General features: G+C 45.4%; 1 protein-coding gene and 1 pseudogene across 1 annotated transcript; both read right to left on the bottom strand.

Annotated features, from left to right (window-relative positions):
* Nucleotides 1-2,557: 2,557 nt before the first annotated feature.
* Nucleotides 2,558-5,725, bottom strand: LOC135621908 (uncharacterized; annotated as a pseudogene).
* Nucleotides 5,726-8,371: 2,646 nt separating this feature from the next.
* On the bottom strand, nucleotides 8,372-11,823 carry LOC135623735 (uncharacterized). The gene is made up of 3 exons (XM_065126992.1): nucleotides 11,268-11,823; nucleotides 10,492-11,113; nucleotides 8,372-9,587 (listed from the first exon to the last, which is right to left on the bottom strand). The coding sequence occupies exons 1-3, from the start codon at nucleotides 11,594-11,596 to the stop codon at nucleotides 8,556-8,558; spliced, it is 1,983 nt and encodes a 660-aa protein (XP_064983064.1). The 5' UTR covers nucleotides 11,597-11,823; the 3' UTR covers nucleotides 8,372-8,555.
* Between the last annotated feature and the right edge of the window lie 3,893 nt (nucleotides 11,824-15,716).

The raw sequence follows: 15,716 nt of genomic DNA, 5'->3' as shown, positions 1-15,716 counted from the left end.
TCATTAGAAGGAGGGAAGGGGGGGACACACTCCAAAACACTTCTTCTCTTGAAACCCCCTCCACATCTTCCTCTAACTTGATCGTCGGAGGGGTTAGGTCGAGCACCCCGACCCGACCTTTGTGCAGGTGCGAAGCCGAAGGTCCCCGTTGGTCCCGCAGGCCGAGACGACCACATCGTCCCGATCGGACACCGCCCCCGACCTCCTCAGCGGGCTCGAGGAGCGCCCCTAGGGAGATCCCCGCCTTCCGGACCCGAACCGAGCCGCGACGGCCCCGAGGCCACGACTTAAACAGATGCCCCCCGCATCATTTTGGCGCTAGAATGAGGGCCCGGAATGTCGGGTGACAGCTCGCCCGCGTCGAGCTCCTCGGCTCCTCGGCCCCATGCACGATCGGCAGCACCTCGGTTCCTCGGCCCCATGCGCGGCCGGCAACACCTCGGCCCCTCGGCCCCATGCGTGCGGCCGGCAGCACCTCGGCCCCATGCGTGCGGCCGGCAGCACCTCGGCCCCATGCGCGACCAGCCCGCTACCTCAGCCCCTCGGTCCCATGCGCGCGGCCAGCTCGCGTCAACCGCTCGGCTGACGGTGCAGCCCGCTGCCTCGGCTCCTCGGCCCCATGCGCGCGGTCGGCAGCACCTCGGCCCCATGCGTGGCCGGCAGCACCTCGGCACCTCGGCCCCATGTGCGACCAGCCCGCTGCCTCAGCTGCTCGGCTGAACGGCCCAGCCTACTGCCTCGGCCCCATGCGCGGCCAGCCCGCGTCAACAGCTCGGCTGACGGTGCAGCCCGCCTGCGTCATGCTCCTCGGCCGCACAATGCCCGAGACCACACCTGCGCGGTCTGTCCGCCTACGTCGTGCTCCTCGGCCGCACAATGCCCGAGACCACACCTGCGCGGTCTGTCCGCCTGCGTCGTGCTACTCAGCCGCATGACCATCGCGACCACACCTGCGCGGTCTGTCCGCCTGCGTCGTGCTACTCGGCCACATGGCCATCGTGACCACGCCTGCGTAGTCTGCCCGCCTGCATCGTGATCCTCGGCCGCATGACCATCGCGACCACACCTGCGCGGTCTGTCCGCCTGCGTCGTGCTACTCGGCCGCATGACCATCGCGACCACACCTGCGCGGTCTGTCCGCCTGCGTCGTGCTACTCGGCCACATGGCCATCGCGACCACGCCTACGCGGTCTGCTTGCCTGCATCGTGATCCTCGACCGCATAATGCCCGAGACCACACCTACGCGGCCAGCCCGCCTGCGTCGTGCTCCGTGGCCCCATGTTCCCGAGACACACCTGCGCGGCCAGCCCGCCTGCGTTATGCTCCCTGGCTCCATGTTCCCGATATACACCTGCGCGGCCAGCCCGCCTACGTTGTGCTCCCTGGCTCCATGCTCCCCGAGACCACACCTGCGCGGCTGGCCCGCCTACGTCGTGCTCCTCGGCTTTACGCCACCTGAGACCACGCCTGCGCGGCCAGCCTGCCTGAGTCGTGCTCCTCGGCTCTTCAGCTTCACGCCACCCGAGACCACGCCTACGCGGCCAGCCCGCCTGCGTCGTGCTCCTCGGCTCTTCGGCTTTACGCCACCCAGGACACACCTGCGCGGCTAGCCCGCCTGCGTCGTGCTCCTCGGCCCCTCGGCTCCATTCTCCCCGAAACTGCGTCCGCACGGCCAGCCCACCTGAAGACAGAAGCCATGCATCGGACTCCCCTTGCGTGACAACCGACGCATAGCTCCTTTCGGGGGGGGGGGGGGGGGAATATGATAAGGGTAAAAATGACAATCAGTCTCAGAACAATGTCAACTGCTCCAAATGACGTCACGCACCTCGGAATTGATCAGAACGCTGACCGAGGCACATTAATATCCTGCAAAAGTCAAGTCCAACACGCTACGCCATCGCTACTGTCAGGAGTACCAGCCTGCCCCTGTAAGTGGGCAGCTCAGGAAGCAGAATGCTCCCCTATAAATACCCTCTCATTCATTAGAAGGGGGGAAGGGGGGACACACTCCAAAACACTTCTTCTCTTGAAACCCCCTCCACATCTTCCTCTAACTTGATCGTCGGAGGGGTCGGGTCGAGCACCCCGACCCGACCTTTGTGCAGGTGCGAAGCCGAAGGTCCCCGTTGGTCCCGCAGGTCGAGACGACCACATCGTCCCGATCGGACACCGCCCCCGACCTCCTCAGCGGGCTCGAGGAGCGCCCCCAGGGAGATCCCCGCCTTCCGGACCCGAACCAAGCTGCGATGGCCCCGAGGCCACGGCTTAAACAGATGCCCCCCGCATCAAGACTGGCGAGAGAAGAAAGGAAGGTTCGTGGAAGGAGAGGGTGCCGTCATCTTTTTCGCAAGAGACTAACGACGACTTCAGCTTGGAAGTCTTGGTTAGTTTTGGATAGCTGGTCTGTACATCTGAGAAAAGCCATCAGAGAATAATACATGTTAACCATTCTATTTCATTTGGTCATTAATTAGTTATTAGATTTGCGAAGATAGATTACATTTTGTTAAGATACAACCCGGACCGTTGACCACCTGCACAATCCATGCCAAGTCGTTACAGTTGACTTTTCTCTAGATTTTCCATATTGACTGCTTCCTACGAGTGATGAATGCATAAACAACAACACATCGAAGCTTGCTTACAGCTTTGATGAGCTCCTATAGCTGCGTCCAACTGCTATCCCTGCAGGGATTGAGCAAATGTGGATATGAGATTGAGCATCTCAGACCCCTCCATCTGAAAATGGCCAACTCCTTGGATCAGGTGGCTGTCGACTCTGCCGGCTGCGGATTTAAGCTTGTTTTGCAATTGATCTCTGTTCCCCATGATGAAGAGCTTGGGTTTCTCCGACATGAGGATGGCTTCCTGATGCCTCCCAAAGAGGATGGAAGCCATCAAACCAAAAGGGTAACCGATACTGACATAGCCAACAACCTGGTCTATTTTATCGACAGCCGGCAATTGGAGCACCTGTTACAGGTAACAGAGGTCAATAAAAGCTTGTAATCTGCATAGCCCTACAGATACCAAAAGCCAACCAATTGGTATACAAGCATTCATATATAGTATACAGAATTGAGACCTAGACTGCTATTGTAATCATATCATGAAGATTAATACAGGAGATATGCAGATGCTGAAATCAAGGATGAACCTTGATAATGCTACACAAAGTGCCAAATTCTCTCTTTGGACCAGGTTGCTATTGTGCTTGTGAAAATTTTATGATTGGAAAGGTCAAGAACCACAGATCAGCAGACAAAATTTACTTGAGATACTGATAATAAAGCTGATGTGCTGCTATAATACCAATATGTTCAATTCAGTGCCATACAAGGAATTAGGGTCCATATGAACAACAGGAAACAATCAAAGTTTTTTTTTTTCTGCCAAAAAAAATCTTATTAAACAATAAAAAGCATACATGCAAACTCCAAGGAGACTGAATCTCAGAGTTTTCTTGAGCACAGAAGGTTATCGGTCAGCTCAATGCAATGAGACTACAGGATGATTGCATCTTTGTGGATTTGATATATACTTTGTAGTCTAACAAAGTCACTTAATGCATTACAAAGCTTACATCATTACCTGCGAGTCACATTTTACTTCATGTTCCATTTAATTGCTCACCTCTTATTACCCCTTCTCCTCTAACCTCAATATCCCTGAACTTTTTCCACCTGAAGAAATAACTCTGTGAATCCAGTTTTTCCTGGTAACCCAGCAAGCTTCACCATTACAGCCCATGCCACAGTGTTATTTATGACTGCTTGCCGATCACTAATGAACTCGCCCTGATTCATGCTATGGGCTGGATATGGAAAGTACATATAAATTTCCCCCTCTAATCTTAAGTAGCAAAACTGTCACCACTTTAAATCTATACAAATTAACTGCACGTTTATTCTTAGGTGAGATAAAAATATGAAAGATTCTACCGATGGGATATAAAGAGGAATTATTTTTATATACGAACCAATACTAGCAACGTAAAAATCATAATCAAATATGACATCAAGATTTACGTGAAAAATTCTTCCAACGTGAAGAGTAAAAACTATGGGGCAAACCAGAGATAATCCACTATAAGAATAATGAATACACAAATCTTATAGTCTTTTGCGCAATAATCTACTGTAAATCTGATCTAACATGAGATGAGAATACTGTAGAATAGTCTCTCTGTGTTGTCTTTGTCTTCGTCTTCTTTCCTTTCCTTCTCTTATTTTTTTGCCTTTTTCTCTTCCTTTTTGAATCAATTTATTACTGCAATTGGATGTCTCGTTGCTATAGTTTTTCTTCCCTATTTTCATAGCCACCACACCCCCCTTATTAGATCTAGGATTTGACTTGAAAGGGAGTAAGTTGTGGACTGTTAAAGTCTACTATGGGCTGAACTTGTGGACTGTCAACCCAACACCTACAAGTGACCATAGAAGGTAGAACATTTGCAGACAATCATTTGGCAACATTTTTCTTAGCAAAAGAAACCTAAACCTGTTGGTGCTCTCGAATCCATACATGATATTATTCAGAAAAATAAAAATGTAGATCAATTGACAAAAAACTTTCTTCACTTCAAATTTAGAATTTTTTTTATCCTTGAGAGCAATAAAGAACAACAAAATCAACCAAACTACTTGAGCTACAAGATTTAAATTGGGTGACTATCAGCCCAAAAATCTTACTTATCTTTGTGAGATTCATAACAACAAAAGAACAGACAAGTGTGAAACATTGCTTGCAATAAGAAACTATTTGGACAAGCATCAAATATAAATTGCTTATGGTACAAACTTTTGAAATAAAACGGCCTACAAATTTGCTTTCTAGTTTGGACAAATACTCTGATCTGCCCAATGTTTGTGATCAAGAATGGTTGACAATAGCAAGCAAGAGTTTGCAATTAGTTAGTTCACAAGGTCCCATCTAAATATAAGAATGAAACTAGATAACACAAAATTATCCAAAGAACAGTGCAAATGAAGAGATGTCTCTCACACCATCTACAGCTCTAATTGCATTAATTATCTTCAGGTAATTGGCACTGAGCCTTTTAAGAATCGTCAGACATCTTCAACCATTATAATTTAACCTAAAATATGGTTCCTTAAATAAAGATGTAAATTCTTTTAATTTAACTAAAAATATGACTCCTTATATCTCAATGATGGCAAAATATTCATGTAGTCGATCCCAAATAATTGAAACTTTATTGTTGTTGTTATTTATATCTTCGACAAGGCTTTGAATCCACCAGGAGAAGTCAGTCATGTTCGAAATTTGAAGAGGGGAATTACCTGCGGACGATCCAACCAAAATGATGCCGCGAAGGGCGAGGGTATTAGAGGCCCACTTGCAAACGGCGATGGCGCCCCGGATCTCGGCAGAGCCGAAGAGGGAAGCCCAGCCGGCGCACCTCATATCAAAGGTGACAACACGGAAGCCCCGTTCGGCGAGACCGGTAGCGATCCCCTTGAGGAGTCCCTGGGGGACGCCAAGGACGGTGTAGGGGTGGACGAGGACGACAACGAGGTCGCTCGCGAGGGGCTCCGCCGGCTTGAAGAGCCGCGCGTGGAGCTTGACGCCGTCACCGGTCTCCACCATCACCGACTCCATCCCTACCATCACCACCTCCGCCGCTAACAACGCTAGAAGCTGCGATCGGAGGAAGGAAGCCTTCGTAGACTCCTACTCACACAATGCGTATCATTGTTAGTAAGTGGTAATCATGCCACGTAGGTAGTGTCTTAAACTTCAATCGATTCTCTTATATATATATATATATTTATTTATTTATTTATATATATATGTATATATATATATATATGTATGTATATGTATATATATGTATATGTATATATATGTATATGTATATGTATATATATATGTATATGTATATATATATATATATATATATATATATATATATATGTATATGTATATATGTATATATGTATATATATATATATATATAATTAATTAAAAAATATCGTTATCGTCTTAGTCATTCTGACGAGATTCGGATCCGTATGTGTATGATTTTCTGAAATACCTTCAAGGTGAATGCCACTAGAATGAAGATTGAGGTCGGGCGAGATTTTCCAACTTGATCCCTATAACACCCAAGTTAGTAATATGAGATGTAAGAGTGTTAAAAGGTGCAGACACGAGTAGTCCCTCGAAGTCTCTCTTTTTTTTTGTGTTAAAAGGTGAACTTTTATACCTAGTTGTAAGACATGCAAAAAGCTTGTGATGGCCTTTCTGGTTATAAAGGGCTATAAGGAAATTTACAATTGCTTTTCTACTCGTAAAGGGCTTCAAGAAAGTGTTTGATTGCCTTTTTGGTCATAGAGGCTTGTAATTATCTTTTGAGTCATAAAGGTAGAAATGAAGTTTGTGATTATCTTTGGCAAGAAGAAAGCTTACGGTTGTTTGCCTTTAATCTTTATCCATATAGGCAAATGGGTGGAGGAGCAATCTTCATCTTCTCCTCTCTTTCTACGCACCACGTGGCTCGCCAACAATGTATCTCTTATCATTTAAGCAAATCCCCCCCCCCCCTCCTCGCGCGCGAAGGCATGCTTTAGGACTTTTGTGAGAGGGGTTCAAAATGTAATGTTTAGTTCATCTAACATAAGAGCGTTCGAGATTTTCTCTCGTAGGTCGAGTTTTTCGAACTCAAATGCCTTGAGCACATTTGGCTTTGTACTACCGTTGTGGGTTTCTTTTTGCGTGGGTGGGGTTTTCTAAACTCACGCGCCTCAAGCATATTTATCTTTGTGCCTTCGTGGATTTTTTTTCATGTCGATTGGGTTTTCCTGACTCATGCGCCTTAGGCAAAATATTTTGTCTTACGCCCCCGTCATGACAAATTTTTCTTCATATTTGTTGAGTTTTTTTTTACTCGCACCGTAAGCACATTTGGTTTTATACCTCTACCGTGATACATTTTCTTCAGCTAATTAATTTTTTTTTTACTTACAAACCTTGGACACATTTAAACTTCTAATCACACACACCATGTCTTATTATTAGGATACGGTAATCATGGTAGGTTGTTACTTTCTCATGATGACACTATATCAATCAATGTCACATCATACATATATATATATATATATATATATATATATATATATATATATATATATATATATTAACACCGCATTAAAAAAAATTAAATGTATAGTGTGGTCATCCACATATAAGGATATTTTCTTATATAAGAATAGTGTGGGCTCAATCTATTATAAAGACCCATAATATGTTAGTACGATGCTTTCTTTTGTTCCTATGCAACGTAAGAAGCATAAAAACACATACGTTAGAGCAAATTGAAAGATAATATTAGTAGTCGATAGGGAGGATGTCTCTATATCAGTAAGATTAATTTGATTTGATTTTGATATACATGTGTAAGGAATTCTTAGGTTGTGATCGAGGAGATTTCAAACATTTAAATTGATAAGAAGATCGAGTTCGGATGTGATGAAAAGAATAGAAAATAAGAATAATTATTAAAGAAGTTTTATTGAAGTACCTCATATAGTTGAAAAAATCTTATCTTCTATCATGCCTCAGCAAGATGGTGCTCCTGTCAAGGATACCTGACAGGATACCAATCTTGGATCGATGTAAAGAATGGTTTACGAGCAACAGGCTTCGCTACTACTGCGATTGCTGTTGCTGTGAGGGCACAAGCGTTCCTTTCATTCCCCTTAAGTCCGTCCTTCGTTCTCCTTAGGTCCGTCGACTGTTGGCAGATCATCGAAGATTATCACAGTGAGGAAGATGAGGATTGGTCGCAAAGCCTCTTAGGAATTTGGCTGCAGCGGCGTTGATCGCTGGCCGAAGGCAAGAGCGAAGCTTTGCTTTTCTTAGCGGCGTTGATCGCTGGCCGAAGGCAAAAGCGAAGCTTCGTTTTTCTCAGCGGTGTTGGTCGATAGCCGAAGACAAGAACAAATAACTAACATAATATAATTAACTATTCCTTACATCGAATAGTTAAAGAAATACAAAACAGATTTTTTCTTAATTTATCGATAGTTTACTCAAATAAAATATTATCCTCGAGTAGAATCTAGTGTCTTAAATTTCAAACAAACAAGAATCTCATCCAAAATCAGCATCCCCTTCCCATGTCGGAACTCCAAAGTCAACGGAGCTGAAAAGGGCAAGAAAACACACTTGCGTTGCCGACAACCAATTCGAGACCAAAGATGATATCTTCCCCCTTGTTTAGGTAAAAATAAATGTCCTAAGGCTTGGTTCTCCATGATGGACCACGTTTAATGCACACGGAAATCAATAGTACTACTGAAGTAACACAGATGAGAATGACATCGCCATGAAGAAGATGCATGAGATTGATTACTTGGACACTTGGGACCATTAAATTTAAGTTACAGCGGATTACAATGACCACTATCATTACAGCGGAAGCTTAGAGCATTTCGTTATCCTTTTTCTTTTGCTGTTCAGTCCCCCAAAATGAGAAAAATAAGAGGGGAAGTCCATATAATTTACACACAGCAGATCACCGGCCTCATCTCCGTCTTCGCTTCCTCGAAGTCGACGCCGGAGTCTTGGCAGGCGCCGCTGCCGCTGCCTCCGCATCCTCCCTCTTCCTCTTCGCCGGAGGCGGTGTGACATAAGCCGCCGCCCTCTTCGGCGGCCTCCCCACGCTCCTTTTCCCCGAACCGCCGCTAGCCTCTGCCACCTTCTTCCCCGAGTCGCCGCCCCCTCCAGTCGCCTGACGGGAGCTCTGGTCCTTCCGGGCGTCACCTTTGGCTTCTTTCTTCTGCTCCCTGCCGCCGCCTGCTCCAGACGAGCTCTTTAGCATTTCCATTAGCGTCCCGTTCGAACTCCGTTTCATACGGTTTAAGAAGCTGGTCGCGCTTTGCTTTTTCTTGTCTGGCTTCACCACCTCCTCGACGGCCGCCACGTTGTCCACGGGTTTGGATTTGAGGCTCGGAGTGGGAGCAAGGTTGGACCTTTTGGCTGCCGAACCTCCTTCCCCTTTGCCACCCCGGACTTTGCTGCTCCGCAACCCTCTCGTCGTCCCAGAAAGGACGGTCCTTTCCTTGGTAGTGAGGCTCTTCTCCTCGTTGTCCGACTCCTTTCTCGCAGGATCAGGCTTCTCCTCCTCCTCCTCCTCCTCCTCCTCCTTCTTCGCGGCCGCTACGGCTACCTTGTTCGATATGGAGCTACGCTTGCGGGAAACGATCGGCGGCGGCGAGGAGATCGTCTTGTCGGTCAACGCACCGGCGAGGTCTGGTTCGGGGTTGGGTTTCGGGGCGGCTGGTTTGGGCTGAGGAGGAGGCGGCGGCGTGGGTTCCTTCGGCGTCCGGAAGGTAGCGTCCAACTCCTTGGTCACGAGCCGGCGAAGATGGACGGCAGCGACGGACTCGAGGGAGTCTTTGGGGAAGAAGACGACGGCGTTGCTGCAGAGCAGCAGCAGATCCCGGAAGAACTCTGCGGTCGAATACGAGCGCCCCGATGCTCTGCGGTCCAGCTTGGCCCGGACCATTTCCAGGTCCACGTGTTGCCGCACGAGGCTGCGGTATCTCACGCTTACCTGGAGACAGGAAAACACAAAAGTCACATAATGCAATAAAAATAGGAAATAATAATACTTGAGTTGATGCTTACGTCAGATTCCGTGAATATATTAAGCATCAAAAGGACGCATTTACTGCTCGCAACGCACATCGAACCACTTAACATCTTAAATGTCGAAGCATTCACCATTTCAAAATCTAAAACATGAATTTGCCACGTCAGCCGTGACGCGACCACAGCGACCAGATCTGAGCAACATTAACTTGCCATTTAGCCGCAATATCTAACGCCTACCAATCTTCGTTTACCAAACTTGGAAGTTGACCAATAGTAAATCAATTATGTAGTTCATCGCGCAAAATAGTAGATCAATCCAAAGGTGACCAATATAAGAAAGTTGACTTGTGTAAATAGACAGTAATAGTTATTGACTTATAAAAAAATTGATAATATATGGTTAATATTGACGGATGGTTTTAACTACACATATCAATTTGAACGTCTCTAAATATTGTATATATATTTTAATCTATAATTTGTACAAATAGTATTATATTTTAATCTGCTTGTAAACGTTCGTACAGGCGGCTTGATTACTTACCCAAAGGACACGTACGAGGCGGCAAGGCAACGCGATGGACCGCTCCCACAGTCGGATCTAATAATCGATGGATTCCAATCGACCCGCCTTTTCTCCTCGCACTTTGTTCTCCATCACCAATCAAACGGTGGAAAAGCCCCGACAATAAACCTCGACTCGACGCTCGAGTTTTTACGATATTTCTCAATTTCTCACCGCCTATAATTTCCTAATCGCCCGCGCAAAGGTTGTGTCCAAATATAACTATTTAAGAATGATGAGGATGAGATATGAACGTTATACTCTTAAATAAACGCGAGAAATTGAAGAGATCACAAACCTGGTTCTCGAGCCGGCGCTCGAAGACGGACCCGTATTTGTCCGACCGGAAGATCTCGACGAGGTCAACCAACGGCTGTGATTCCGCGGCCGCCTCCTCGCCCCCGCCGCTACGGCCAATGAAGGCCGCCTTCCTCCGCCGCCGCGACAGGCTCGCCGAACTCTGCACGTCGCTGCTCTCCTTCTCCCCCACCTCCCCTTCCTCGCCCCGCTTCGACTCGGCGATGGACTCGCCCGAATCACCCATCGCCTGCTTCCGGGCCGCCGCGCCAACCGTGGGGCTCCCCGTGCTGCCGTTGTACGATCCCTCGGCCGCCTTCTCGTCGGCAACGGCGGAAGGATCAGTCGCGTTACTGCCGGGCGCAACCGACGCCGACGCCTTCCCCTGCTCTCGGCAGTCCTCTCCGGGTATCTGCTGCGGGTCGTTCGAGTGGGACTGATCGCATGAGGGTACGGAATCACCGCCAGAGGAGATCCGATTTCCGGCGAGGCTCTCCGGCGTGGATCCCAGCGGACCAGCCTCCTTCTTCGTCTCGTGATCCGGCTTCTCCTCGCCGGACTCCGCCTGCCGTAAACTCCGTTCGCGCTCCTCTTGCAGACTTTTTACCTTCAATTGTAAAGATCTAAAAAAATACATATTCAAAACAACTTAAGTAAATCCACGAACCAACACTTGGGACCGTCTGATATTTATCAGACGGCAACGCAAAAAAAAGGAAAGTGAAGGACGCTAAACAAATTACTCCGATCATAAATATGACCGAACCGACTGATTACCCGATGGACATATCGTAACGTTCGACCTCGCGGCGGAGTTCGGTGACGCGGAGCCTGCGGAGCTCCTCCAGCCACGGAACGTCTGCTTTCGAATCGGGATCGGCGTCACCTCCGTCGTCGTCTCCGCTGCCGTTAACGACGCCGACGCCGAAACGACGCTGGAGGTCGCGGTATCGCTGACGGCAGCCTTGTGGGGTGACGAGCTGGGAAACGGATGTACGGGACTGGATCTCCATGGCGACGGACTCCCAGCGCCGGGTGCCGTGGCGATTAACGGCGCAGGCGAGGAGGAGCTCCTCCCACGTTCCCCAGATCTCCTTCTCCTCCATATCACCGGATCTTGCCACCACCTACTCCTCCCCGGTCACCGTGCCGCTGTCATCGCCGCCACCACCGCCGCCGCCGTGAATCCTAGGGTTTCACCTCTCGCCGCTCCTCCTCTCCTCTCTCTCTCTCTCTCTCTCTCTCTCTCGCCCTCCCTCTATTTTAGTTCTTTCTTCTTTCTTTTATTTACGCTTTCACCCCCCTTTCCTTCTTTTTATGCTTCTCTCTCCTGGGTGGATTATAATGGGATAGATCGATACGCAAACCTTTTATAGCGAGTGGTTTTCAGAACTCCCTTTTTTATTTGTGGAATGACGGAACTACCCCGCTACTTTGTCGGAATCCAACGTTCCGCGAATTAACACGTCGTGGTGCTGATTTGATTCGGTGATCTCGGAAGCTCGTGACCGTTCGATCCTCAGGGTCTTCTTGTCGAGCGTATATCGGGCTTTTTGGCTGATAAGCTGTTTCCGGTGGACCACGAAACATCCGCTCCCACCAATACTTGTCCAGCAACAATCCAACTAGTGTTTGGTGGACCCCAACTTGACCCTTCAGACGCCGTAGAGGTGTGACCTGCAGTAGGATTGTCATGTGAAAAATGACATCTCTCGAATGACTTGGCATTCAAGTAATTAAGTGAGCTAAATTTATAGTTTATATAAGCCATCATAATGATGCATAATTATCATAATGATGCATCATTAATTTCATATACTTATTTTGTTTCTTTTTAGCCATCTTATTGACATGTCTGCTTGCACGCATAGATTAGATTTGACATTATCGTGCTACATTGATACTGGGAATATCGATATACTGGATGGATCGAGTATAAATAGTCGAAATTAAGCGACATGGTATCATCGTTAAATGACTCGAAACTTATTTCGCTACAATATGGAAACATCAACCAAATGAAATTAACGCAGCTGCAACACCTACAGGTGCAAGCTCAAATCTAACATCTCATGGTTTGCCCGCCCCCTATTTTGTGCCTCAGACTTGGGCGCAGCTGATACGGGGTGAGACATGCCACCTAGGAGCTCCAGGGTCTGCAGCTGATGTGTTGGTTCTCCGCGAGCTTCGCCGTAGTGTCGTCGAAGCAGTAAATTGGTGTCAAAAGCTTCACCGGCGTACTGAGGGACGAGAGTTCTATGAATAATTCCCCTTCTTTTCTCGTCATTGTTTTCTCTACAAGACAAAGCATGGCATATCAGCTTGCCACCGCTAATCTCTGCTCTGTCAAATGCAGATGGCTGTGCGTTTCCATTGGGGACCGAGTTTAATTGGGGAAATGGATCCATGAACGAGGGATGCGCGCCATAACCGGCAGCAAACGGGTTCACGAAAGGCTGAGGATCGTAATGAAAGATCATGTTTCTCGTAGCGACTTCCGGCTGCAAAAGCAAGCTCGTACCCATGGGGTTTGGAGCTGTCGCTTCAGCAAATGTGTTCCTTTCCTTCCCCTCCACATTCATATTTGAAGGACGATGGTTGGTCACCGAGTTAGAGTAATATGAATAAGCAATGCCCTTGCCTTTAGGGTTCATGTCTCCTTCGTGGCTGATGCGTTTGCCATCAACATTCAAAGTTGGTGTCTCAATGGAAATGGCATCAGGTTGTGATAAGTACCTAGGAAGCTGAGGATCACCATGCATGTACCCACCGTTCTTAATGCCGCGCCGCAAGTTCTGTGCAGGCCTACCGTCACCGGAGGAAGGATAGGGGAACACTCGTGCGGGTGCAGCGGTTCTCTTGACCAATGTGGATGAGTGATTCCTCCTCGTTCCTTCTTTCTCCATCATGTTGTCAAGGCGCCGATGAGCAGCGAGGTGGCCACCTAACGCTCGCCCACTGCTAAAACTGGTGGGACACTTTGGGCAAGCATACAGATCCTCCAGTGAAGATCTCCGACGTGCTTCATCCATGGGGATGTCTTGAAGAGGCTTCATCGCAGGGGACAACACAGCCCAAGGAGAACGGAGAGAGAGAGAGAGATTGTCTTGAGAGGGTTTTAATGATTAATGGGTGTTTATAGAGGATGGACGGATGGTGGAATCCAGGTCAGATCGATTGTGTTCTACCCTTTTAAGTCACTGAATCTTGTGATCTTGGAAAATATTTGCTCCTAAAACGACTGCGTCATTGTGGACAATCAAAGTTCATGTACGTGAGCTACATAATCATGTACTTCCTTTTAATAGCACAACAACTGGATGAACTGCATTGGGGTAGCAGTGAGAGTAAATAATTATGTTCCAAAAACAGCATGAACAATTTCTTTTCTTCGATGGTTCACTGAGATGGGGAAGGCCATTACGACAAGGAATCTATGTAGGATTCAGTGCTCGGCTGAATTTGCAAACCTGGATATGCTTCTTGAAGGATGTACAATTCCAGAGAGCCTCTAAATGGAAACGAGCGTGGTGAGTAGGTGGTGTAGATTCATCAAGGGATGATGGTAGATCGTCACGGAGAATGAATGGACAGTGGGATATCCAAAGCAAAATAGCAAAGGTTTAAACCTGAATCCTGCCACCACCCAACTTGTTGGGTTGGGTGAATGTAGATTTCCATTTGACTTGTTCTTGTTCTACTTCGAAATGACACTTCTGTTGACTTTTCCATGGTCACATTTCTTTTTTTTCATTAAAATATTAACTTATAGAAAATAAAAGAAAATTCTCATTATCTACTGGAGGAGATCAAAACCTCCAACTCAAGAGGAAATATATTGCATTGAAATGTTATATCATTTCCCTCGAGCCGAAAGTCAGAAACATACATTATCATTCGAATGATTCTAAAAATAAAATAATTAACATAACCCTATCATTTCTCTGAAGAGAAAATGAAAGATAATGATTTTAAGGAATATCAAATAGCTTAACTATTTTATCATGATAATACTGTTCCAAATATATTATGATGGTTCAGGAGATTCTTAATTATTTTATTTTGTAATAATATCAAGATTTTTGACATCCAAATCATCTTTGTTTTTGCTACAAATCCTACTTAACCATGTGTAATCTATTTTTACTTTCCCCATCGAATATTTATGATTAATTGAGATATCTTATTAAGTATCGGCTCAAAAGTCTCAACAAGATTGCAATAAAAGTTGAAATTGTGCTAGATTAGATTTTTAATCAATTAACCCATTATTTTATAGATTTGAAGCCTAAAAACTCACTTAAAATATTTACATATTTTTTTAAATAAATTTTATTATTATTTTTAGGTTTGTTACACTAATTTTAAATAAAATTATATTGATTTTTGTCGTGTCTAAGCCCCAGATACTTTAAACTATAACTAGCATATCATTAGAAGCATAAATAATATTTATCTATTATCCTCACTTAGTGACATAATTTGTGATGTTTATACTTCATAAATATGATAAATGATATATTCATGTTTTTTGACTTTTAAGATTAAAGTATATGCTTTCCAAAAATATTATTCTCGATTTTTTTATGAAATGTTACTTGTGAATGTATAAGCATTAATGCCTACTTTTAAGCATAATGCAATAAGCCAAAGTATGCTAACGGATTTGAATATAAAATTAAGTTATGATAATAAATATATATAGTGATTAAAAGTGACAATTGAATTTTAATCGATCCTAAGTGAATTTTAAGGCTTGAATGAGTTTAACCATGATTAACATAAGAAAATTTGAGTTTTAAACATTATATATGTGGATGATTATAAGCTATTTAGGTATGAATGAAGTAATAAAAAATTAGATAGAAATGTTTAAAAAAAAAGAATATTATACTAAATGTTGAGATATATAGGTATGAATGAATGATGAGTGTAGAAAAAAAATAATATCTTCATCAAACTAAATTAAACTTAATTGAAGTTATTGCAACATTAGAATTATATTAGTAAAAGAAAAAAATAATTGAAAGGAGGCCTAGTGCGATTGAACTATAGATTTCAAGATAACCTCTTAAATACCTCTATTTTATTTTGGTCTTAACCTCGTTACTAACCTAATAACTCATAACTCTTTCTCTCATTCTTCACATACTTTTTTAGTGTTTTTCATACTAAGAAACCCCATCTCTAAAGAAGATTGGGATATGAAAAACTCAATTCTTCCTT

Source organism: Musa acuminata, chromosome BXJ2-9 (assembly GCF_036884655.1).
Source record: "Musa acuminata AAA Group cultivar baxijiao chromosome BXJ2-9, Cavendish_Baxijiao_AAA, whole genome shotgun sequence".
NCBI classification, from domain to species: domain Eukaryota; kingdom Viridiplantae; phylum Streptophyta; class Magnoliopsida; order Zingiberales; family Musaceae; genus Musa; species Musa acuminata.
The sequence above is the reverse complement of the archived record's forward strand: the minus strand, read 5'-3'. Positions and strand labels throughout refer to the sequence as shown.

What these genes read in the sequence shown, in the direction of transcription:
- LOC135623735 (XM_065126992.1), bottom strand. Translation starts at nt 11,596, where the DNA reads ATGGAGGAGAAGGAGATCTGGGGAACGTGGGAGGAGCTCCTCCTCGCC. An exon ending in CGTTACGATATGTCCATCGG is followed by an intron (nt 11,114 to 11,267) that starts GTAATCAGTCGG and finishes GTATTTTTTTAG; the next exon opens with ATCTTTACAATTGAAGGTAA. An exon ending in AGCGCCGGCTCGAGAACCAG is followed by an intron (nt 9,588 to 10,491) that starts GTTTGTGATCTC and finishes TCCTGTCTCCAG; the next exon opens with GTAAGCGTGAGATACCGCAG.